The sequence below is a fragment of the Diachasmimorpha longicaudata genome, chromosome 3 (assembly GCF_034640455.1).
Source record: "Diachasmimorpha longicaudata isolate KC_UGA_2023 chromosome 3, iyDiaLong2, whole genome shotgun sequence".
Taxonomy (NCBI): domain Eukaryota; kingdom Metazoa; phylum Arthropoda; class Insecta; order Hymenoptera; family Braconidae; genus Diachasmimorpha; species Diachasmimorpha longicaudata.
In genome coordinates this window covers 11,709,617-11,735,924 of record NC_087227.1, presented here as the reverse complement: position 1 = coordinate 11,735,924, position 26,308 = coordinate 11,709,617, and the positions used below count along the sequence as shown (strand labels likewise).

Below are 26,308 nucleotides of genomic sequence, written 5' to 3'. Positions count from 1 at the left end.
AGAATATGTTGATCAACAACTTAATACTCAGTATCAGAGTTTGGGACAATGTTCTGGATTGGAACTTAATCAAAGGAAAAGAAAAGAATAAGAAAAAATTTCGAAACATTGGATTCACTGTTCTTAATTGATGAAAAACTATGTGAAAGCAGTAGAATTAAAAAAAAATTAACTTTCGCTTTATGTCGTGTTTACAATTTTTCTTAACTGATCATCGAATAATTAAAGGATGGAAGAGATAATAAACGGTACTGATATCCGTTTGGAAATTACAATATCGAAATCTCTTGGATAGTGATGAAGATATCGAAACTAGACTTAAGGGAATTTATTTATGAAATTTTAAGATTACTCGTGGATTTATGATAATTCAAGATAATTTATCGATCTTGAAGGATTATTGCTTATAGGTCCTCCCTTATAGGGTAAACAGATGGAGACTGAGGAGAAATATTTTGCCTTTATATCAATGTGAATTAAATAACTTAAGTGAAGAACATTCAAAAACTCTGTGAAGAGAAAATAAAATAAAAATTCAATCGTTGACAAAAATTCCTATTTTTATTACTCTCTACAATATAATAAAATTGGGAAAAGGATAAAATATTCGTAGACATTGTACTAAATTTTTTTTTGTTTTTTTTTATTCGTTTTCTTAATGTCAAATAGTAATATACATTACTTCGAAATTTACTTCTTGCCGGCGAGGATGATTCCGTCATATTTCTGCTGGAACCACTTCATGGCGTCTTCCTTGGTCAGTCTGTGAGGGAACCCGACTTTGCCGGTTTTCCTTCTCCTGTGAGCGACGTTGAAGCCTAGAAAGAACCATTGAATCATCATTCCCGAAAATTAATCAACAACAACTAAGGTTGAGGACTCATCATGTTGTGAACAAGAGAACGGAAATTTTTTGAATAAAAATATAATTTTTAATCAGGTTTGTTTGTCGCTCCAATTGAGTAACACACCCAGTAGATATTGTGGGCATGGGTTGCAAATATGAAGCTTTCAATCTGGCACATATTTATTGATAAATAAATGTAGAAAATTGTTTATATTGACAATACTCTACGATACCAGAAATGTGCGGAAATAATTTATTCAATAGGTTCATTAAATATGTTTAGGATTAAGAGAGTTATTTACCAGGACGTCCAAGAACAACGTAGAAGTCAAGACCGTAGATACCAATACTTGGGTCGTACTTGATACCCAAATCGATGTGCTCCTGAATACCGAAACCAAAGTTTCCAGTGCCAGAGAAGTTCTCCTTCCTCAATTCGTATTCACGAACCTGAAAAAACCCAATAAATCACAAAATTAATACATGTTCCTTACGAATATCTCTCTCATCCTAGATTCGTTCGTCTGGTCATCATTGACTACGAGCCCTTCCGGATTTAAATTAATAGCTTTTCAATTAAAATTACCTTGAGTCCACGCTCGAGAATTTCCTCGGCTTTGGCGCCGCGGACTGTGCAATGGACGGCGATTTTTTCGTTACGACGAATACCGAATGATCGGACAGTGTAACGTGCCTTCGAAAATACTGGTTGTTGTCCAGTCAACTGCTCGAGCACTTTAGCAGCACGTGTCAGCCTGTCACCAGACTCACCGACGCAAATGTTTAAGCACAATTTGCGAATTCTCACTTCACGCATCACGTTCTTGGCGGCATCTTTGACCTCCTTCTTCGCTTTGGTTTTTTTTGCGACTTGCTTAGCCGGGACTGCCGCCTTTACGTCCTGAGGGAAGAAAATTTTACAGTATTAATTATGGAGGGGAGAATCTGAAGACCGAGGGAAGGCTGGTTGATTAGGGCTTTCTGATCCATTGCCAAGTAGCATTTTTTTGATTATTTGAAAATTTAGATTATTTCCTCGAACAATATAAGTTATTGACAGCCCTCGAATGTATTTCAAATAGTTTTACATCAAGAAAATCAGTTTTCAACTGAACAAATGCTTTTTTAACTAAGAGGTTATTCCCTCCATGCGTGGAAAAACAGGCAACCGTAACCTCCAACACCTGTCATTAATCTCCGATTTTCCAACATTTTTGAAATCACAAAGTCACAAATATTGCCACAAAACAATGAGCCAACTATTGGTGTGGAACATCAACTCTTTAGTTTTTATTTATTTGTGGGGATTGTCCAGATTTTAACGGATTTATTTTTGTTTCATTTAATAGACGTACACTCACCGCCATCGTAGAGGGAAAAGGAAATCCTCGGTTGCGCGACCTATGAGAAAAATGAGGCAAGTACAGAATGGCACCGATACCCCATTGGTGGATGTTTCGACCAGTAAAATTCCTACGTTTAAATTCCGATAAATTCCTAACTCTGTTGGTGGTGACCTCTGCGGTTGTTGTAACTTACTAAACATTTTTTTATAATTCTATATTTAAATAATTAATCATGTAATATTTTTTCAACTATTGCTCTTCATTTTATGTTATGTATTATTTACTTCTGGTGCTCTCTTTGGAAAGTTCATTGTGCAGATCCATTTAGCTGCGTTCATTAATTACTAATTATGACTGTTTATTAATTACTAATTTATTTCGCAGCAAGTTCGCTCATATAATATCGTCACCTATTGACAAAGCCTTCTTTTCGCTGTGGACTCATTGTTTATCTCATCTCCAGCAACAAATGAAAGAAATGTCTCTGGAATATTTATCTCACCCCTCAACCCTTAAATTTGCAGTTATTACTCCTATTTTGTGATAATGGGGAACATTTCACCACTGAGTGAGCGCGTAGCGCAAATTAATTTGTTCAGTGCTTCAATGGATTTATTTTTCTCGCCTTCTTCTTTCTGAATTGGTAAATAAACAATCTGTGGGTGCCCTGTATTTACTTTATTGAATTGAATTGAAGTGAAGACGCTCTCGTGACCGTAGCACTCGACGGGGGAGAGTGAGTGGGTCAGGACGAAGCGTAAGAGATACTTGTAAAACCCTCTGGGTCGTTCGGAGATGTGCAAGCATCATCCCAGGTACATTAGTGCACATGAAGATCTGCCCGGGAATATCGCCAACGTCAACTGGACAATTACTAAACCCAATGAATCTCGAGATACCGACTATTTTCGAAGGACAATTTAATCAAAGTAGCTCTAGCCTTTCAAGGGTTGCGCATAGAGATGCAAAATTATTATTATTTATTATATCACGGTATATGTCCAAGCGGGTCGGAAATTCGTTTTGTTAACATATTTTATGTATAGTATGATTGACTAAAATAAAGCAACAATTTCGAACTTAAACTTTTATATCCTCCCCATTCTCTTATTAAATTGACAATCACTTCATGATTTTACTAGTTAAATTCTTTAGTCAGTATAAAAGATGGTGGGTAGAATTAATATAAAAAATTGGCCCCCCGAATTAATCTAATCGATTGCAGGAAGTAATGTTTTCGATATTCCAATTGTTAAATTGTTATCCCCCCACCGGACAATCTCATGGATGTTGTCCCCAACAGAGGAAGAGTAACAATAAGAAAAAAAAAGATTTTGTGTATATTTTGCAGTGGTGGGTGAAGAGGAATTGGCAGTGAGGAGGGGGTGGGCGAGAGGGCGAAGAGTCAGGGGGGTAGAAGAGGGGGGCTGGGGAGTTATACAGAAAACGTTGTTGGGGCTCAAAGTAAAGGTAGGAGAGAACGTGCCTTCGCCAGTATCCACGTGTTCAGTGGTAGTAGCGCGTTATGACCCGGATGTTAGATTGCAGCTGCAAGTTTTCGCGTGTACCTGCCGACCCGGATGTAACATTGCTATTGAATTATTTTTTATAAAAATTGATAATTAGTGTTACAAGGTATTACTAATGTCATCGCACTGGATAAAAAAATATGTTCAATCGGTAAGTAAATAATTAATTAATCAACAAGAAAATCCATTGTTTTGACGCGAGATTTTGAAAAATTTTGACGTACCGGGGGTGATTGAGCGGGAGTATTTCCGGTTCAAACCCTGGTTATCAATCCATTTACTCCCGGCCTGTCTGGTGATAACATAGAAAGCGCGTTCAACTCTGGACATTTGGTTTTTTAATTATGACAGAATTAGCGGAGGATAATGGCTTGACCCGGGTTTAGAAGCTGAAATTTTCTGGAATTTTCAATGGCACGTGCGACACGTTTTCATCTTCTTGTTTTCACTTTCATATTTTTTAAGTTCTCGCGGGAAATAATTATTTCAAAGTAAATATGAATGAAAATTGAAAAAAAATCACCGGATGAAGGATTGGATATTGTGTTGATTCCACGACAAGGTCAGAGAGTGCGGGAGGAGGTGTGGGGGAGGTGAAAATTCTGGAAATATAATAACTGCGTCGATGATGTATCGATAATGTTAGTGTGATCACAGATTAGACAAATGTGTTATAAATTGTGTACGTAAAATACCGTGTGACTTGAAGGATAGATGCGAGCAAATCGACGAAAGGTGCGAGCAAACTACGAAGGGACCTGATAAACGCGGAAATAGCGAATTTACGTGATCTACTGCCACTACCACCGTCAACACGACAGAGATTGTCTCAGCTACAGCTAATGGCATTAGTATGTGTTTTTCTACGTAAAGCTAATTATTTTCAGCAAGGTAAGAAGTCACAACAATCTGTAATTTTTTTTTTATTCATTTGATGAAGATCCAATAGTTGGAGAAGGCTGTTACATATTGAATTGCAAATAATTTTGTTGAACAAATTTTATTTACCTACATAATATACAGTAGACAAAATCAGGGTGGTGGAGTAATTTTAACAATTTCTAAAAGATCCGAATTCAAATTCGGGCGATTAATTTATTGCAACATTTTACAGTAATGTTATTTCAATCCAAATTTTTTTGTCCCTTTTTGCCGTTAAATTGACTGAATATTTTTTTTTGTGTTTGACTGCGATTGTGTCTGACACTAATAACAAGGCACCGTGAAAAAAAAAATTTTAAAAATGAGTAAATGATCGGCGCGGCGGGGGAGGGGGAGAACGGGGTGCTAGGGTGGAAGCGAGGGGGGAGTCGAGGAGACTGCATAATATCCGTCGTTTCGTTCTGATATGCAAGATGTAATGGTAAAGCGAAGCGGGCAAGGAGTCGGCGTTAGTACTTTGAAATTACCGACATTCCACCGAGGAACGTCTTTCCAAGATCCCGAACCCCGGGACCTCCCGGCAACGGTCGCGGTCGCGTCTCCTCGCGGTGCTCGACCCTTGCCAACTCATTTTTTTTGCTCTACCAATTCGTCTTCCGTTTTTTTTTCAGGGAATCTTGTCGTTGACAAATCCACAATTTTGCTGGTGTCACCGAGTAGTCGAGGAAATTTCATGTCAGACACTCAGTGGTAACGGCAACGTCACCCACTGCTTTCAAAGTTATAGCAACTTTGGTTGTGTTGCGAATAATTATAAAAAAATCTTTACTTTCATTTCCATTTGATTGACTCGGTGAATAATGGGGTAGAATGGGGATCTGTGAGAAGTTTTCAATTCCAAATCCTCCCTTCTCTATAAAAAAAAATAATTTTTGCAAACATTCCAGTCAATTTTTTGAATGATCCAATTTCTGCAAGGAATAATTCATAAAAAAAATAAACGATGAGATAAAAAAAAGGGTTGATACCATTAAAATAAATGCAAGTACATCGGTTAAAAAAGAGGGGAACGCCGTTGGCTGTTGGAGCAAAATCCGCACGAGTATAAGTCTAAGCGCGAGTTCCGGGTGATCCGCTGACCTCTCGGCCTCTGCAACAACACTCTCACGCTCCTGTAACCCATACTCCCCCTACGGGGCGCCCTCCTCGTTCCCTCGTACCCCTCTCACCTCGCCGCATCACCCCAATCTCCATCTCCCATGTCCTCCCGTCCCTCCCCCACCCACCCTCTTTCTCTCCTCATCTCTCTCACATTGGTCTTTTTCTCCTGATTCCTCTGGGCCCTCTCTCGTTGTTTTCTATTTCTCCTTATCCTACCTTTTGCCTTCGCCTTTACTCCCGTACAGAGCAGAACAGAACAGAACAGAAACTGTGTGGGTGAGGGTGATTGAGGGGGAGGGGGACCACCGTGTACCTGGTTCCCTCTAGCCTCGTATGGTACTATGTACGAGATACATTCGAGAAAAACTCTATGTACAGTTTTTTCTCATAAAAAAGTTAATTAAAAAAAAATGAAAAATATTCGAGAGAGGGAGTTCTATTAAGGGGAAGATTTACATGTTTATAGCAAAGTTTGAGTAGAAAAAATGACCTGGCTCGACCTGAACAATTCCTGAACATAGATTTTTCAAGTTTATCATAGTGAACAAGCTGACAATTCAGTTGAATCTTACTGGTGATAATTAAAATATTTACTCTGCTTTCAGCCTTAAAGAATAGTTCCTCGGAGTCGAATATACCGACGCCAAATATTGGATTTTCAAAAGTAAGACTTCATTATTGAAACTACAAATATATTTTTTTATACCGGACAGGAAAAATATTTATCACCGCTTGCAAAGTGTCAATTAATCGTTGCTCCTGACCCAAAATGAAAGGGTTATAATCTCTCAGTAGAAAAATGTTTTTAAGCACTTGAGAGATGCATATAAAATTTGTTTTTCGAATTTTTCACTTCTTTTAGTAGAAAATTATTTTATTTTCACTTTTAGGCCATGTCCGGATTCATAATGATGATGACACAACAGGGTAAATTACTGTACATATCAGAGAATGCTGCCGAGTACCTGGGACACTCCATGGAGGATCTCTTGATTCATGGTGACAGTGTATACGATGTTATTGACAAACAGGATCACATGGTTGTGCAGAATCAGCTGGCGAGGAGTGGTCCAATGTCCAGCAATGATCGTAGATTATTCCTGTGTAGAATTAATGTATCTCGTAATTCACGTAGACAATTGCGATTTGGTGACCAAAAGGTAATTTCACGATTTTCAAATACATCTCCATTCAATAAATAACTAAGGACATTTTAACGTGGAAAACTAATGTGACCATCCATTTTGGCCCAGTATTTATGCAAATTTGCGTAATACCAAATTTTCTCCTCAAAATCATTTACTCTTCCATTCAGAGTCACGGGGTAAGATGGATTCATCACTGGGGTTTCCAGTTGAAAAATCAGTGAAGAACAAAATTTATTAATTGACAAATTGATTGATTTTTCAGGTTGTGTTAGTCGAAGGTCATTATCTCCCCTTCGTCCCATTATGTAATCGTAACGAAGCAGTATTTCTCGCCTCCTGCACTCCCGTAGTCCTACCAGAGACTCGCGAGAGTGTTGTCCAAGGAGCAACAAACATATTCACTACAATTCACTCAATGGACATGAAATATCTTCACATCGATAAAACGTAATTTTCCGGGCAGGGGGGGGGGGATTTTTTATCACAATGATTATTATCTCAAGTGTGCACTTGACCCAACAAGGACAGAGGGCCCTTTTATTTTCAAGCTTGAAGCTCCTACCATTTTTTTTCCTTCATGAATATGATTTTTGTTAACATTACATTGATTGCCGTTCCTCCAACGATTTGTATTTTTTATCATTATCATTAAAGTTTTCTTTATTTTTAATTTTCCTTCTTCATTTGTTCTTTATTTTTAGTCCTTCTTTTTATTTTTAGGGCTGAGAGCCACTTGGAGTACAGTAGATCTGAACTGGTAGGTGTCTCGTGGTACAATCTACTCCACTGGGACTGCATTAGGACTGCTTACTGCAAGCATCAAAGTGGTAATTAAGGGCGGGAAGTGGATGGGCGATGGAAGGGAGGAGGGTTAATGGAGTGGAATGGAATGATAAGACCATTGACCGTTTTTTATCTGTCTCTAACACGAATAAGGGACCTCCATTCATTCCCCTTGAAGTCAGAGACCGGAGAATTGTTTTTTAACTGAAATAAAAAATTGAAATTTTTGATTCCATTGGTTTCAGTGATTCAATCCGATCAAGATCGGACCAGCACAGCTCTCCTGAGACTCCAGAGCAGCTCCGGACGTTGGTTTTGGATTCACTGTGTTCTCCAGGTGAAGGAGACCTCGGAGGAGTGCCAGCACCCGATAATCGTCTGTACAAATCAAGTATTAAGGTAATAAGGATTATGTTAAGAGGCTCATCATATTTTTGACGAAGTCATAATATTTGTGAAACAGCAGCAGTTCCCACCGCTTTACATTCTCCACGAAACTCCTTTCCCCGAACATTCTCTGAACTTCCCAAAGTTGTAGGCCACCACTACAACATGAAATTTCTCTCACCCTTATGGCCATATTCTCACCCCCTGTCCCCACCCGACGCCCTGTGAGTAAGTGATAATACAATTACAGTGACAAGGAAGCTGAGGTGATGCGTTCGAGTACATGGCTCTATAACTACTCCGCCCAATCGAAATTCACCTACGGGATTTGTCCATCGACGGCACCTCAGCAGGCCCACGGCCTCCAGTACCCAGAAACATATCCCCGCCCGGTTTTAATGCAGCCACTGAACACCTCAGAATCATCCCCAGGGTCGTACGATGCTGATTATCCAGCCCCGAGTATCGTTAAACTGGCCACTGGCCCGGAGGACATCGAACCTGTCGACATGTCCATTAACAGTGGTGATCATGAGGGAAGGCATCTTTATCAAATGGGGCACCATCCCAGTCATCATCATCATCACCATCACCATCATCATCAACAGCAGCAACACCAGGGACATCATTCGCAGCAGCATGGGAGGGTTATGCAGAAATCTGGAGGCTATAGGTTAGTGATGATTTTATGGAAATGGGGGAATCCCAGTATTGACTTTACTCCACCCATAAAGGAAGAATATTTATTATTTGTTATGGAATTAAGGAGGACATTTGAAAAGTTTTATTATAAAGCTAGACATCATCAGAATCCGAAATAATAAGCGGATATTGCTTTGGCCAAATAGTTCGGATATTTAAAAAAAAAATTGAAGAATTTTCTTGCGAATGAACGATTTTTTATTTCTATCAATTTCATCAATATCTCCATTAGTAGTTCAACCATATTTCAGGGGTAAACTTGCTGTTCACTACCTCCAAGGTCGTCAATACGCTCCCCCAGATTCCCCCAAGTATATAACTGACCTGGACGTTTCCTACGGGGAAGCGTGCGCCGAGCGCCAATTGGCCCACAAACGTCCGATAAAAATTGGTGGAGGCATGATCCTGGAGCCAACAGAATCAGTTGACCACTGGACTTCATCACCCATATGGTCGGACACCCTTCAGAGGGTTCCCGATGTGGTTCACCAGGACCTGAGCCCCTACATAACGACTCCGTCGACCCCCGTGGACACTCCCGATTCAGCTGACCTCCACTCTGAAGTACCAGTCTTTAATTTCGACTGGAGTACCGAACAACACGTACCCAATGCCAAAATTATGGTGAGGAGGGACCTGGAGCAGAGACCCGAGGAGAGGGACTCACAGCCCATTACTCTACACCTACCCAGGAGGAAACATCAGAATGATGGGGATAAAAATTATGATAAATGACTTGAGGGGTCAGAGGTGTCTCTAGTTAGTTAAATGTTTGTTTTTTAGAGTAATAGATTTTTGTGGTTTTTGTGAGCGAAATGAGGTGTAAGTGTAGTATTGCCTGAATAAAATGTGCCTTATTGTACTTAATTTTTGAAGTTTTATTTGAGAACAAGGACAACGTTATTTATAATCGATTCAAGGAATTCACCATTGTCAACATGTAAAACGCCGCTGCAATGGCGCCCCCATGCAGTCAACCTTGTCTCAACTTTATTAGACAAGAATGCTCCAACGTCAAAATTTGGAGAACTCACCTCACCTTCAACTTTTTCTTCAGGTTGGGAAAGAATGAAATGACAACAATGTAATGAATGTTTCAGGATTTTTATTTGACTCGTCAAATAGCTTTTATTATCGTCATCTGTTAATTACAATAGAGTAAAAAAACCAGTGTCCTGACTCATTGTTTTTCATCTTCACAACTTTTTTTTAATGAATTTTTCATTTTAATTTAAAAATCATTAACACGAATAATCGACTCGCCTCCGTTGGGTGTGATTTGTCACACATTTTTTACAAGTCACAGAAGCTCATCGTTTCCACATATTTCACGGGAAATTTTCAATATTTTTTTTCATTGATTTTCACATCTCATTTTGTTCGTTCAATCATTTATTTATTCTTGGCTCTTTGAGTTTTCGGTCGACACGGTAAATTATTTAATTGGCACTGTATCGATTGTGCAAATGGATGAAGTAACAATTATTTGAAATGAATAAAAATCTTGAATCTTTTTACAATAACGAAACTTAAAAAAATCTTTAAAAAATAAAATAAAATACTTCGATGTGAGATTATTATCTACGAAAATTAGGGGTTGTCCACAACTTCAACTCTATAATCAATTGTTTTTAATTGGAGAATATTAATTAATGAATTCGTAAAAAAATGAGTTCTTGAAATTCTCAACTTTTCTTTACAGTTCAAACATGTTCTCCGCCATCACATCGTCGTCCTCTCAATTTTTATGTTTCATCATTTCAATTGTATATGTGTTTATGTAAGTGTGCGTGAGTGTACCTCCAATCATCTTTAATTAACGTCAAGTCATTAATTTAAGCAATAAACAATGTTCTCCGATTGTTCAGGCCTGATTTTCTCACAAACAGGTGGCGATATTCTCCAAACCCTTTTAAAAATTAGTTGAAAATTAGCCTGGGTGTAAAATGGATTCAAAACCAGCGGATTTCGCAAGAACATGTTTATCTTATTGTTTAAAATTAAACTGAACACTCCACCCCACCCGTTTCCGAGATATCAACAAAAACCTGAAGTAGAATTTTTTTTATGACGAAGATTACTCACAATATTGTTTATTGCTGAAAAAAATTGCACAACAATTATATTCTCCCTTAAAATCTCACTCGATAATGTTCCAATAATCCCTTCCCAATCCTACAACATTCCAAAATTTTTCTTCACTACTACTTCCATTATTTAATAATTCATTAATTTTATCATCTTTTTTTCATTAATATAAAACACGTATATAAACATAGACTGACACACACGCTTCGGTGTTTTACAATATATATATATGTCTGTATATATATATATGTATATATATAATGTATATATTTATATACTCTACGGTTAAAAAAAGTTACGTCACGTTTTGTGTTATTTCCTGTATCTGACGCGAATACGTCAAGATAAGCGCAAGACAGGTAGAAACTATCAGGGGGCACTCAATGAAAGTTTTCCGTGCCTTTTATTTATTTTTCCTCAATATTATATTTAATTTTCCATTTTTTAATTAATTTATTCTTTTAGTTTGTGCGTGAATGTGTGTTTATGCCAGTGTGTCATTCTCTCTGTGTTTGTCATTTTTGCATGGGGCGGTTTTTAAAATTGAGGAGATCGCAGGATAAAAGGGACATGGTTACAAAGAGGGAGGGAAATTTAATGCTGAAAACTCAACATAACAACCCGTATTTTCCCATTATCCGGAGAGATACTGAACGTTGAAAGTTGAATTTTTGAGGGTGAACATTTTTGGTGATTATTCCGGCATCTCGAGAGGGTAAAATGACTTGTTATGTTGAACTTGTTCGTGAAAGTTGCTCTAGTTATTCAACGATTGCGTTTTTCCCCCGCTCGGGACATGCAAAAATTGCAGAACCACCCCCTCTCCTCAATAAAACAACAAAAAAAAATCCCGTGATTTCCAAAGGGTGAAAATAATTTTCTTCGTATTCCCAACATTTTCTGTAAATGATTTGTTCATTTTTTCACGTGTGAAAAAAGACAAATAATTAATAAATAATTATTCAATTAATTAATTATTAAATCGCACAACCTTTCGACCTATATTCGCCGTTAATTAAGTTAATAAAACCTCAGCATTGTCCTGCTCATCATCGAGGGCTCTCAATATCAAATTTTCAGACACAGCCACTGACATAATGGGAAATGCATACTATATGTATCTGGGCATTATCGTATCCTTGGCTATCTCTATGTTGGAGCAGAAACTTGTAGTTTCAAGTTCTGATCATCCGTTTGCTCATTTGGAGAGGCAAACGGGTGCAAGACAACGGATTTTATGGCTAGCTGCTAACGTTGAGGTCTGTGTCGGCGCCCAGATGGTGACTGTCTGACCTTTCGGGCCTGGAAAATGATGGTCAGGACTGATAAAGTTCTTAAATATGAATTTACAGAATTAGACGTAGACACAACAGACAAAATTTCTGTCTGTCTTTCTATCTGTCGTTGTCTGTCTTCAAAATGTGTCTGTGTCGTTGCAGAAACTTCTTCGTCCCAATTCTCCTTCTCATTTAATGTTCTCCCAAACTGTTTTGAAATTCCTAAAGCATTTTTTCCTTAAACAATTGCATTTCGATTTTTTTTCGTTATTACGACGATATTTTTTTCATAATTTGTTTTTTTTTCATCTTTAAAGCTTTGTTTGGCACGTATAATTAGAATGTTATTCAGTACGGAAGCAATCGATTTTTTTTGTAGTTTTTTTTCGATTCCTACAAAATCACATCCTTCAAAAAACACTTTTAATTACTTTGTCTTTAAATTTGTTAATTTTCTTTAATTATTTAATTTTCATCTTTATTTTTAATTTCTTCTTCTACTCCACTGAGTCTACTCCATGTTTCATGCTCATTTTCTTAACTTATTAAATACCACCCCACCCCTTCCCCCCGAGATTCCAATTTATTTATCTTCTATTTTTTTTATTTCTTACTTCTGCAAAAAATCACGTGTTTTACATTTAGAACATTCATTTACAGTTTTACATCATTCGCTACGGGTTTTTTTAGTCAATATACAGTAAAATTTTTGTCGTTGCGACCATTAATGTTAATGGTTTTTCATTATTTTTGGATCTGATGAACTGACTCCATTTTTAACATTATAATTATGAATTTTGTGGTTTCTCTATAATAACGAAAAATGAAAAAAATTGATTAAAAAATTATGAATTTATAAAAAGTCGAATATTATGTTCGAATAATACGGTTAGTATGTTTATTCCGTGAATACTGCGCATCCGAGATTTTCACTTTTCCGGACAGTTGCCCGGAAGCTCCTCTAAAACCCCAACAATTCATCCCATAACCACAAAATTCCTAATTAAATTACTTTTTCCCTCGCCCCGCCAGCCCATTACTATTATTCCATCCCCAGAGGGATTCGTGCGCTTTGCAAACTCCGTAAAACCACATTCACCCTTTCCTCCCCCTCCCCCCCCTCTCGATCCCCATGCCCATTCCTCAAAAAGTTTTTTTCTCACATGCAGCGAGAAAAATATCCTTCTAATTAAAAAATAAAAATACAGATCCGAGAACAGAAAATGTCCATGGCAGTATCTCTTTGTTCTTATGTTTTTTTTTTATGTTGAAAACATTATTTCTCCCATTAAAATTGTCAATTTAACATTTTAATGATCATCCATCCATTATCTTCTCTTTGTGTTATTATTTTATGGTAATAACAGGGAACGGGCATTATCATGAAGTGGTTTGACGTTTATTTTCACTGAGTGACTTTTATTCATAATTTTAGTTTTAAAAAATGAGTCGTTAAATTAATGCGACAATTGTTGCACATTTAAGTTGTTTAGTCCGGGGGGCAGGGGATTGGCTGAAGACATTTTGTTTTAATACTTTTTTTTTTTCAACTTGTCATTAAAGAGTAAAAAATTGATGATCACTGGAGCCTATTGTCCCGGACAATGGCTCTTCAGAAAATATTATTTGTTTAATTGATGAATTAATTAATGGAAAATTATTGAGTCGATACCAGTCGACGATGAAGTGGAGTAAGATCCTTCAAAAAGAGGAAGGGGCTGTAGAACACGTATTGCTATGTGAATATGTTCATCAAATGGATTTTTCCGTCCCTTTTTATCATTACTCTGAGGAAGAATCTCTTTTTTATTGTTTTTCTCGATTATTGTGAGAACGGAGAGAGAGAGAGAGAGATAGAAGTATGAGGGGTTCATTGAAAAGAGCGGAAAACTTCCGATGAAAAATGCCGTCTGAACATCCATGTGGATCCATAACTAGTCGATTCCTAAATATCTACGTGATATATGACGATTCGTGAGATGGAAATGATGATCATGGTATGCGATTCACCAGGATTGTCTTCGGGTATGGAGTGAGACTAGTCTCAACTCGCGATCTCTCGCAATACTTTAATCTATTATGGATCGTTCTGAATGATGCAGAGTAATCGATAACATGACCATGGGCGATATTGGTGCTCATTTAATCATCAATTTACCTCACTATCGATGCCGAACACTCTCAGTTCTCTATCTCTCATCATTCTCGATGAATCAATGAAAAACGTGAAGGATCCCATTTTAGAAAAGAATTCACACTTAAACGTAACTTAATTGTTATTACTTCAGGGCGGACAATAAGCCCTGGCGGCATTTCTCCGCCATTTGCACTGTAAAATTCTCCAGTATGTTCTTCTGAAATTGGCATTGCACAGTGCATAGCACAGAGGATTAATGGTACTATTGATATAGCACAAATAGTAGAAAAAAGACCAGAGTTCATTAGGTATCTGTATGATACAGGCCCTTGTTAATGGTTTGAGCAGGACTAATATGTTGTACGGTGTCCATGTTATAACGAATGCGGCCAAAATGGCTGACAATATTTTGGCTGCTTTTTTATCCTGCGTGCGTTTTTTCTTCTTCGGGGGTGGCTTGACATTTGTGCAGGTGACACTTTTTTGAACTGGCCTGATTGTAAGAGGTAAACGAACATCGTCCATAGTTGATACGGAATCGATACGGCGGGGCTGTGGCCTGTCATCGGTGCCGATCACACTCCGCGTCTCCAGGGGTTTGTGATGATCCTGGAGGGAGATCAGGTCCTCGTACATCGTTATGCTGGGGGCTGAGGAGGGTGGAAGCTTTATCACAATAGTGTATACCTGGAAGCAAAGGAGGAGTGAGAATGCCATACCACGACCAATAGGGAAATTGTCAGGATTCGATTGTCCCGACGATATGAGACGATGGGAGACTTTTTTATGGACCAGGACGCGCTTTCTTTTATCTTCACTTTGTAGAAGAAATTTTCCATGGAGTGGGAGCTTTGAACCTGCATCTTCTGACTTTACTCACTTGTTGCATCCCTAACGCAGCAAGTATTACTTATCATTAAAAGTAACGTTAAAAGTCTGGACCGTAAACTTTAATATGACCGGGCTGGAACAGTTTTATTATTTCTTCACTTTACAAAACAACCTCTTAGGGAATGCGACTAGAGAGTATAAATTTAGAGGGAAAAACTTTTGACAAAGAAAATCATTTCGTTTCTTTCTCCCACGTCAAACATTATGTACCGGCGATTGTTCGCATGTGATATTTTTATGCGTCAAGATGCAAAAGGTCGGCTCCCTGTCAAATAAAATTGACTTCATGATCTTCCGACTTGATTCACTTGTTGCACTATCAACGTAACAAGTGTTGCTTATCGATAAAAGTAGTGTAAGAAATTTCATTACCGGATCGGCAGACATATTCTTCCGAACTTGACTGTTCTCACTCGATGGTATAACAGTTAATGAGGGACGTGAAATGGTACTGTTGAATGGTGTTTCAGCTGATACGGGTGTGAGTGTTTCATCGCCGGGATAAATTGTTTTACTCGGTACATCAGTTGCTGTAATATCGTCCTCATCGTCATCGTCCTCACGGCCACTGTGCCACCACGCTATGCACCACATTTTCAGGGATGACCAGGACATCGTTCTGTTCTTCTTGAATCAATTACAACTCTCTTTAGTATTTAACCCAGTGATGTGGGGAGATTTTTATTGGTGGGCTGCCACATTAAAGGCAATGTAATTCTATTGATCGCGCACGATTATTAAATTTTCTAGGTCGAACAAGAATTTTGCCACATCGTCATCGGTTTTCCGAAAGTTCTTTTGGTGACTCGGTACTATATACTTCTCTTTTAATTTTTTAAATATATCATTTTTGATTTTGCAAACCTTCTAGTCATAGAAAAAATAGCAAACAACCGAAAAAGTGGATTAAATTGAATTGATTGTCGAATAAATTCGGGGGAAGGTGGCCACCTCTCAATTGTTTAGCATTTGATGAATGTGAAAATGACTTACAGCATCAGGATATCGTCTCTCCAAATACGAACTAGCGAAATTCGATGAATTAACGTCATCATGGCCAGTGCTTGATGCACTTCTCCCTCTTCTACATCCCTCCATATCCAGTGCCTCATCACTGGAATTACTTCGTTTACTAGCATCCTGTTTACCCTCCTGCAACTCCTTCAAGTCTTTTATTCGTTTTTCCGTCTCCCTCCATATTCGCCAATAAAGTAGCATCATAAGGCTTACAGGAAAGTAAAATGCTGCTATTGCTGTGCCAAATGTTATGTAGTGATTTGTTTCGATAAATTGTATGTAACACTCGTCTTTTGGCACTGTTCTCTCGCCCTCGATATACGGCCAAGCGTAGATCCAGGGGGGCCAGAGGAGGATTGATATTCCCCAGGCACCAGCTGCAACAGCAATCATCAACACCGATCATTAATTCAGAACAATAACCACCGCAAGAAAAAGTTTCAAACTATAATTTATTAATTTGAAGAGATAGAGATCTAAATGTGAAAAGTTTTGGGTCGATAACCCGGGACGTGATAATATCCTAATTCGATTGACGCAGGAAAAAAAATTGATAGACAAGCCACAAGTATTGAAGAATAACGGGATAAAAATTTATAACGAAGACAAAATATCCCGCAAGTGACTGTTATGTGTCACCCATATGACAAATAGAAAATCAAAGTCCATCACAGCTAGTCCCCACTTCAATCACACTTACAATTGAGAGAAAAACTATGAAAGATTTTATTCAGCTGAGAGACTTATAAATCATAAATGATTTTGACTCTCAAAATAAAGCGTAAAAATATTTTTTAATGAGGAACAAATTCAAAAATTGGATGAATGAGAAAATTTGTCTGGCGGGAATGACTCTTGCACTTGAACCAAGTGCAAGAGGTGCTATCATCCCCTTCACTCAGACACCTTCGCTCAGAACGCTACTCCAGTTCTCGAAAAAAAAAGGCAGAAAAAAAGGGGGAGAGAATTGTTGGAAAAAATGCATCTCCACTTCATCACAAACAGTAGTACACTACATCTATCCCACAGCGCCCTGGAGCAATGCTTTTTCCGGACACTTGGCATTGCAGTTTGAGGGAGGTACACTAAGATACAAGAAGTGTGCCAAATGAACAACTATGAGTGGTTCAAAGTACTTCAAGAGAGATATCTAAATGTGGAGAATGAAGGAGATGAAATGAAAGCAAGTAAACATTAGAGACAATGAACTCAACTTTACATGATTGCAACTTTTTATAAGTTGACTTTTTATTAGCCCTCTAAATTCAAAAAAATCTCCCCTAGTTCAAAAAAACTTTAAACAATTCTTCTCCAAATCACAACTCATTCAAACAAATCTCTCTCCTCTTGCCTTCACAAAAATCCATAACTTTCTGCCCTATCCCCCCCCCCTCTTCCAGGAAACCTCTTCATTCCATTTCCCACCATTGTCCCCCCTAATGTCGATAAGTCGATAGATTTTCTCTTTTACATTTGCAACAGGTGTCACTCGAGCCCGTAACTACTATTTATCCTCAACTTATAAACCCACCACCTCCCCTGACCCATCCCACCTCCTGTGTACTAATTTCCCCCATAGAAACCCACAACTTCTTCATTAAAAGAAGAACTTCTGATCGAACCTCATTTATACAAATTCAATTTCATTCCCACTTCTACTACCTCCCCCCTAACCCACCCGTATCTGCAACAAGTCTAATAATGTCTCGCCCACAGACTTAACATTTTCATTTATAAACTCTAAACATAAACCATCAGGTATCTAAAGCCTAGTGGGTTTGACGTATGTGACGTATGTGGGTCGTCATTGCCATTATATCTTGTAATGCGGATTTGTGTGCAAAACAATAGATGCAAAACCGTTTTGCCTCAACACGTGTGCTTTATTCATCAATGTTTTTTGCCTCCGCCCTCCCTCCCTTCCTCGTACCCTCTCCATCCCTCCCACCCCCCCCCCCTCTCTCTCTCTCTCTCTCTTCATCTCTCGTTCTCTTTTGTATTTTTTTTTAAACTTCATTTTATGCCTCGAACAACAGGCGAGAACAACGGCTTCTGGTATTCAATGTTATCACTACTGCCACACTATTGAGTATGCATGTGTAAGACTACGTGTGGCAGCATGTGTGTGTTGGGGGTTTTGAAATCTGCGGGTAATTGTTGATTTAATGCTGGATGCTGAGGACGTACAAGGACATTTCAAGTATTTCTGAGTAAATTGAGGGATGAGTGAAAGTGATGGGAGAAGTGGGCCATCAGGTTTATCTGACGACCAAGAAGATTTCGAGGGGGGGAAATTCAGGATAATGACCGTCTTATCGGCAGAAGTTTTTTCGACTTCGGAAAAATACTCTCAGGGTACTTTTACGGTTATTGAGAGACGTTAAGGGATCACAAAGTCGTATACTGCGTTTTTGGGGAGATTACGGGGAAGAGTTGGATGGCGAGTTGATTTTAAGACATAGTTCATGATTTTATGAGTCTACGATAGTGATTATTTCTGTTGATGGTTGTGTACTATCTTTATTCTGATATTTGATGATTGATATTGAGATTATGGGGTAGTATCGTTTTTATGTGGTGGCACATATGTGTCTTGATGTCACGCCAAATTCCTTGGAAAATTAATGTAACGTCTGACTAATACATTTAACACTCCTTAAAATTCCTCACTCTCTTCAACATGAAAAAAATATGATTTCCAAAAATAGACTCACCTATCATGATTGCGGCTTTCTTCGGTGTCCTCTTCGCTCTGTACGTCAACGGTCTCGTGACCGAAAAATATCTGTCAAAGCTTATGATCAGTAGATTAAGTACAGATGCATTACTAGCCAGATAATCGAGTGCCAGCCACGTATCACATACTATTGAACCGAATGGCCAATAACCAAATACCGTGTAAACAGTAAAAAGTGGCATTGATATAAGACCAATGGCAAAATCAGCAACAGCAAGACTGAATAAAAAATTATTTGATATTGTCTGAAGTTGTTTATCAATTCTAATAGCAATCATAACCATTGAATTACCGATAACTGTTACAAGACTCAGACCAATAGCAAGTACACTTATTAATACTTGCTGCCATACATCGTATTCAGTTACTTGCGTGCTATTGTCGTTGCAGTTATCCGGACTTGGTGGCACCTCAGTTACGTTCATTTCGTTTGAAATGACGTTAATCAACAAACCCCCCAACAATCACCTCTATCAACTGTTCTATCTGTTCAATGATTCTTTTGATGATTACGTTTCGATCACTTTTATTATCTTCTTCTCATTCGAGTTTAACGATATTTATCCTCTTTATCTGCTGGTGATTGTCGTTTATTCGCTCGGCCTACTCTGAGGCACTTGAATAACGACAATCAGCTCAAATCTGTTGCTTCTTTTAATAATTTCCTCCAATTTCTTCTGACACTTTCGACTTGCTCAGCCTTATCCTGGAACAATCCCCACCGCCACCTCCTCTAGATCCCTGCAACTGCACTCGAACCCTGATAAGCAACGTCAACTACATCCCGCGGTGTTTGTAGTGTTGTTTGATATCATTGAATCTGAAATTTTTTACATGTATACAATTAGAAAAAAAAATGAAAGAAACAATTGTTGCAAAATGGGCTCACGACCAGAGGTTGGAGTGGAAAATTTCCCCCGGTCTCCCATTAATTAATCAATATTCACATTAATTTTTTAATAATTGAAAATAATTAGATCGCCCGTGAGTAATTGATCAGTGGAAAAAAAAAATTGACGTTCACAAAAAAATATGAGATAATTTTTCAATTCTTCTCAATTCTCTTTTCTACCTAGTTTCTTCCGGAAAAATAATTAGAATCCAGTTAAGTTATTATTACAGACACAAACGATGACTTGTACACTCGGTTGGCCATTGAATAATGCTAGTTGCAGGGAATATCTTGAGTGACTGAAACGATTCAAGTGCATGAGGACTATCCTGATACCTAGGGATAATGTACGCACGCGTGTTATACATTGGTCGCAGCCCCTCTTTATTACCCCACCCCGTGGAGAGTATACATTGACAGTGCCTCCATTCCACCCTCGATCATTCCCACACCCTTTTAATTTTTTTCCACATTTTTTTCCCTCCTTCTTTCACTGTTATTTTCTTTTCCCTTGGACTCGTATACATCACTCGACATACTTCTACCCACCCGTCACCCCTTCGCGGCTTTCTTGCTTCAGTGGGGGGATGCGATAGAGCCGACGCTGCGGAAAAAGTCTTCCTGGTGTATTTTCTGAATGTGATTTCCGAGCCTGCAGACGGTTTCACTAGTTTTGCTGGAAGGTACGAGATAAGTTTTTCGGGGATACGGCGAGAGACGGAAGTCAGAGGGTTGGGGCGGAATTCCTAAGGAAATTCTTGGTCTCGTGGTGGAGCGGTGGTCCAATTTTCAAGGAGTTCATGAGCTATTTGGCATGTCAGGAATTTTGCCCACACAGGATTTGACAATATGTGTATTTTTCAAGGATATGACCCGCAAATTTCATCAGGGAAAAATACCCTGACACACAAGATGAAAACTTGAATTCATTAAGGACTACAAAGCTCCCATTGGAACATAAAGACTAACTTCTCCCTCGACACTCAAATATTCCCTCAGTGATTACGTCACAGTCTGAACACTTCTTCGTCCCTCAGTGATTTTCTTTGTCTAAACGTCACGTGTCCTTGCGTGTCACCAGCCCGTGATTGTCACGTAATTGTTTCTGCCTCTGTAACTGGCATTTTTGATCAAGTACCAGATTAATAAAAAGAAACAGCACGGAAAAATATTACAACCACCGCAATCTATCAGTCCTGTCGATTCCCCCAATATGTCTTTCTCTGGTGGAATTTTTCCACTGAAATTTAATCTAAATTCTGTTTCCATTTATTGTTCCTGTTTTTGGAGGCTAGTCCTGTGCACAGATACCACCACTGGGAATTGAGTTAACGAGTTTTGTTTCCTAGTTTTTTCGTTTTTTTTTTCACTCCGGCAAAATTATTTTTAATTGATCGACTTACTCAGTAGCGGTGCAATCCTGTTATTGGACATGGCAGGGTCAGACACTGACGGTGAAGTGATAGAATCGCTAGGCATGCGGTTCCTCTTGATGTGGTCGCACCAGGTGCACCGTGATGCATGTTGCGTTGATGGGACAACGGCAGGACTAGGACGTTAAACGAGCATCGGGCGCTCTCTGCCTGGAAATTAATCAAAGAGATTCATTTCATTTATTCATTTTTTTATTTATCATTTTCCTTCATTTATTTGGTGCACATAAGCTTGTGGAGGGTCTACGTCATTGCGCCGATATTAAAAAAAAATCCTCGAAATTGTTAAATCACATATAGCGGAGTAACTTTCAAAAGGGTAAATTGCAAAAACCCTCATAAATAAATTCAAATTTAATATAAATCCAGAAGTTGGATACCCCCGAGGAAATTCCGGAAATTCTGTTTTTATCTAGTCAATATCTCTCAAGTTCATAACTCCACACATGAACGTAAAAACCCAATAAATGTAAGAATGTCCTGTTGGGTAGAGACTCGTAAAATCCCAAGAATGCTCGTTAATTATGTTGGAATGAAAGATAAACATCATCGTAGAATATAATCTCGACGTAAAGATATTCTTTATCATGAAAATGAGAAGAAAAATGTGAGGGAAAATAATAGACCATCCGATGGGGTGACTAATACACTGAAAAAGTTATCTCGTGCATGATGTGTGATTAATAACAAAAAAGCCTTTTTCCGATAGTATTTATATATTTTGACACGTATCCGCTTTTTTATTACGTGTAGAGTAGCTAACATAATTAGCTCGCTTCGTGACACGTCCTCGCACACTATTACCGACTACAAAAAAGGAAAGATTAATGATAAAATTAAATGACGCCTCTGTGCTTTAGTAGAAAAAATGACAAATTATATTTTACTCATCAATTTATATTTTTCTATTTCTTTGACTATTGTTCAAAATTTGTCATAATTACTAGTTATCTCCATGAAAATGAATGTGTCTAATGACGGAGTGTCTCGGCTTCAATAATTACCAGTGTTAATTACCCAAGATTATTGTAATTATCTGCACGTATTGAAAATTATTAGAATTGTTTCCATTCACTTCTCTTTTCTACGTTTCTAACTTAACACTGCACCTCATTTTTCGCATTTGTTTCACGTATGTGTGTGTTTTTCTCCATATCGTGGAATCTATCGGTTGCTCTTGATCTATTTCCCTGCACGCCCACACAAATGCAACAGTTCCCCTCTGGGATTTTTTTTTATCACTGAGGGTATTGTAATGAGAGATTTTTAAATGAAAAAAAAAAAAGAAATTTCACCGACAAATTGAATTAACGCTTAATGAAAATCCATTAAATTATCAAAGCTAAAATATTTCCACTGCTCGTCTCTGTAATTAGAATATTGACTGTCGAAAGTATTTCACAGCGGCGAAAAATTATTTGCAATTATATTCTTTAATTTTCCCTTGACATTTAATTATCATTAATGAACTCAGCTAGCTAATTAAACTCAAATATTGGTTTTTCCACTGAGAAGTTTCTGGAAAAACAGTTCAATCAATTAACCGTGGGTATAATGGAAAACACTAATTAATCGGATTCCTAACAACCCGAATTTCCTAGCACCGATGGAATACCCAACAAAACCTCGATTAACCGCTCGCCCCTCCCCCCTTTCGCCTCCTCCTGGACCACCATGTCCTCAAAACCGATTGCATTCGATAGCCGGGTAAATTTCCAATTCCACCTCTACCTATGGATCCTTCGGCGCTCGATAGCGCCCTGGAAAATTCGGGGTCAAAATCCCCATTTCAGGGATTTAGTTTTAAAATGGGTCGACAGATTGAAAGAAATTTAATTTCAATGTTTTTTCTATTGGATCTTATCCCGTTTCGAAATGCAAGCTGAATTGTTTTTTTCAATTGTTTAAACATGTAAATGTAGAAAATTACAATGCACGAGTAACTGCAGAGTCTCCTGAGAGACCAAAACTCCATGCAACACTTCACAACCCAAAACTCATGCACGAGAATGGAATTGAATGATGGTATTCTGACCCTTATAACCCTCATGATAGGCGTGGAGTGTTGCACCTCAAAAAATGCCGAAAACAAACCCAAGAATTAACTGGGCTTACTGTATCTCTGGATAAAAGGGTAAGGTAAGGTGAATCCCCTCAGTAGCCTCTCGGTTGTAGCCTCTACGTCGTCCGGGTGGTCGTCGATGGCGGCAGGGTCTCAAGCCGCTGTTAAAAAACTCCATTGCACTAAAAATATCTCAGCCCGACGACAAAACTCCCGCCCCCCATTGCAAAATGCCGATATGAAAAATATGAAATTTCGCACCCCTTGGCCAAACAATCAAACTAGTGGTGGGTAGGTGAAGTGGATTTGTGGACACAGAAGCGTAGGACAATTGACAATGCACGGACACATATAATAATAAAAAAATAATAAAACACATAGAGACAATTATCAAAAAAACTAATCATCAAAATATTTATCTAATCCCGAATGAAATCTCCCTCAAAGTAACACAAATTATTCAAAACTCTAAGGGACGTTTAACACACACGTACACGTTTTAACGACAATCTACTTTACATCTCTCGTTAAAATGATGTTCTCTCGTGGTGAAAGAGTCCAGGATGAGGGTTGATCTTGCGTACATCTTGAATGAAGTGAAAAAAAACATCACAAGAAAAAAAATTCTTCACTCAATTTTCCTCATCCTCATACGCGTCACATTTCACTCAAAAAAAAAATTGTCTCATTGTACGAACAGCCTTTAAATTGAAAAGTAATAAATTTTTTCATCAAATTCGTGCTATTCACCAATAAAATTGTGAGCACGTCCTTTCTCACGAACGCCTGGCGCTCTTCTTCCACCTCGATATCCCCCAAACAGTGAAAAATACCCCCCCACCCATCCTCCCTTCCCCTCCCCCTTCTCACCAACCGAGTAGATAACCCCTAACACTTATCACGAGGGTGCGGTTACTAGTTTCATGGGAGAATATGCGCAAACTGTCTCAAATTTCACGATTATATATATATTTTTTATTCACCACCCCCACACGACACTGCTGCCACGCTGGGTAATGTTTGGCGACACTCGAAGTTTGTTTTTCACCAAAAAATTTTCCACCACTCGGTGAGGGAAAAAATTTTTTTACAACCCCTAGCGAATCAACCCTTGATTCTCACTTTTTTTTTCATTTGAAAAAAATTTTACATCCCACGATTTACTCGTTAAATTTTTTTTTTCAAATTTTTACGTATTATTTTTTTTTCTCGGGGTTGCGCGGAACCTACGCCGAGGGATGATTGGACTGGAGTATCGGCGGTGGGTGTTATCTCACCTCCGGGATATGCACCGTGTGTTGTGAAGGACCGGAGAGGACTAGGGCGTGGGCAATCCGAGAGAAACGCACGAGCCAACTACATTGATTTTGATTTTCGAAGACACGCGCGCGCGCAGGATGATGGAACCCCCGCTCTTCTTGGGGTTTCCACACACTGTGCTACGGATTTACGGTGGTCTTTTGGCTTGAGCGGGGGTTGGGGGGATGTGGGTGGTGGGGTTGCCCCCGTTCGTTGTACGCTTGACGCCTTGGCACTGCCCATTCATGACCCGCGAGGAGACGGGCACACGCCCGTTAGGACGTTGGTCCTACAGGATCGCGAGGGAGGGGGTGGCTTTTCAGATAACGCTGCAATCATATTTTTTATCATTTGATGGGTCACCCGAAAAATGAATGCCTTCCAAAAATTTTTAAGAGACATTTCCGAAGGCAGCACCGACACTGCCATTTATTTGTGAATATCGATAACTAATTAATCAATTTCTTCGATATTTCAAATTTGTAGCGCCGGTGTCCCCATTTGTTCGACCTATAACGTCCATTAATTGCCTGGAATTGGAACTTAATTAATTTAATAAAATGTAATAGAGACTAAAGAGGTGAAGCTGCTCAAGCAATGGTCAGATACAAGCTTTTTGTCCAGAATTTCTTTTTGTTTTTTTTCGAGTTGTGGAAACTAGAGCGGACGCGTGCGCTTATATATCACTTGGTTTACTTGTTAGATACGTTGTTTTCCCGCTCGAAAACTAAGCTCACATTCGAGACAGCTATGAATGAATTATCAAAGATAATGATACAGGCAAGAAATTTCAATCAATGATAAATGTAGACGGTAAGTGAAAAAATTAAAAAGATGGTGAATAAATAGAATTCGTCTAAAAAAATTTTCACGAGCCGGGGTGGAATAAATCGAGTTGTGGGAAGGGCTTGAAAGGTATAAAAAATTACTGCTGCCAATATTTCGGTACGATTTTTTACATCACAGTGTCTGCTAGGTCATTTTACGATTATGGAGGGGGTGATAACCGGAGAATCGATTTTTACCTGATTTTTTACGCTATTTTTATCTACATTTTCTGTTTCAATTTTCAATGAATATGAGGGAGCGACGAGCTGGACACAGTAAATCAGTTCGAACCAACAGGCCAATCCACAAGGAAAATATGTAACGCTAACGTATTGTTCCCCTTTGAAGTCGATTTTTTGCTGAGTAAGTTCCTGGTGGCGACTGATGGGTAGAATGGCTCCCAGTACGAATTGTTAGGAGGGTGGAGTGGGAGAGGAAGAGGGTGGATTTTCGAGCTGAAAGGCCGGGGGCGGGGGATTTCACGACGAGGGTGGATGCGGAATTTTTTCATTTTCTATAATGACTATATTCCCCCTACGAAACGTGATGGGCATTTGATGAAATTTATTAATTTGCCATTACCATTACCATTGTTTTTGTTTATTCTTCGGAATTTGTGTGGAAATGGCATTGGCGCATGCACCTCTTCGGTGCAACTGCACTCAGAGCAATTGTACGTGGAGATACTGGTCATATAAAAAAAAAGAGAATGACTTAATGTGTTTATAAATAAAATTAATTATGAAAAATGAATGGAAAAAAATGGAAGGGACAGTAATTAATGATTTAGTTTTTGTACGCCTCTCGGAATCTCGGGAATTATAACATCATCAAACAAAATGTGCTCTCACAGTCGAAGCAA

At 38.5% G+C, this 26,308-nt stretch overlaps 3 protein-coding genes across 12 annotated transcripts; 1 reads left to right on the top strand and 2 right to left on the bottom strand.

Annotated features, from left to right (window-relative positions):
• Positions 1-622: 622 nt before the first annotated feature.
• LOC135160225 (large ribosomal subunit protein uL5) lies at positions 623-2,325 on the bottom strand. 2 transcript variants are annotated; one of them, XM_064116551.1, is made up of 4 exons: positions 2,203-2,325; positions 1,434-1,748; positions 1,150-1,297; positions 623-818 (listed from the first exon to the last, which is right to left on the bottom strand). In XM_064116551.1, the coding sequence occupies exons 1-4, from the start codon at positions 2,212-2,214 to the stop codon at positions 691-693; spliced, it is 603 nt and encodes a 200-aa protein (XP_063972621.1). In that variant the 5' UTR covers positions 2,215-2,325; the 3' UTR covers positions 623-690. The 2 variants fall into 2 exon arrangements, with proteins under 2 accessions (XP_063972621.1, XP_063972622.1); XM_064116552.1 differs by having other exon boundaries at positions 2,209-2,230.
• A 1,349-nt stretch (positions 2,326-3,674) lies between these two features.
• Positions 3,675-9,639, top strand: LOC135160199 (PAS domain-containing protein cky-1). Of its 2 annotated transcripts, XM_064116494.1 has the most exons (9): positions 3,675-3,873; positions 4,432-4,613; positions 6,371-6,429; positions 6,656-6,925; positions 7,176-7,360; positions 7,634-7,740; positions 7,942-8,095; positions 8,334-8,756; positions 9,037-9,639. In XM_064116494.1, exons 1-9 carry the CDS (start codon positions 3,863-3,865, stop codon positions 9,518-9,520), a joined length of 1,875 nt encoding a protein of 624 aa, XP_063972564.1. In that variant the 5' UTR covers positions 3,675-3,862; the 3' UTR covers positions 9,521-9,639. The 2 variants fall into 2 exon arrangements, with proteins under 2 accessions (XP_063972564.1, XP_063972565.1); XM_064116495.1 differs by lacking the exon at positions 3,675-3,873 and having other exon boundaries at positions 3,906-4,573.
• Positions 9,640-9,873: 234 nt separating this feature from the next.
• On the bottom strand, positions 9,874-24,153 carry LOC135160179 (muscarinic acetylcholine receptor DM1). Of its 8 annotated transcripts, none has more exons than XM_064116426.1 (7): positions 23,373-24,153; positions 21,228-21,407; positions 18,910-19,752; positions 16,409-16,572; positions 16,172-16,339; positions 15,551-15,805; positions 9,874-14,974 (listed from the first exon to the last, which is right to left on the bottom strand). In XM_064116426.1, the coding sequence occupies exons 3-7, from the start codon at positions 19,355-19,357 to the stop codon at positions 14,435-14,437; spliced, it is 1,575 nt and encodes a 524-aa protein (XP_063972496.1). In that variant the 5' UTR covers positions 19,358-19,752; positions 21,228-21,407; positions 23,373-24,153; the 3' UTR covers positions 9,874-14,434. The 8 variants fall into 8 exon arrangements, with proteins under 8 accessions (XP_063972496.1, XP_063972490.1, XP_063972488.1 ...); XM_064116420.1 differs by having other exon boundaries at positions 16,172-16,572; positions 23,373-23,480; positions 23,839-24,153; XM_064116418.1 differs by having other exon boundaries at positions 16,172-16,572.
• Between the last annotated feature and the right edge of the window lie 2,155 nt (positions 24,154-26,308).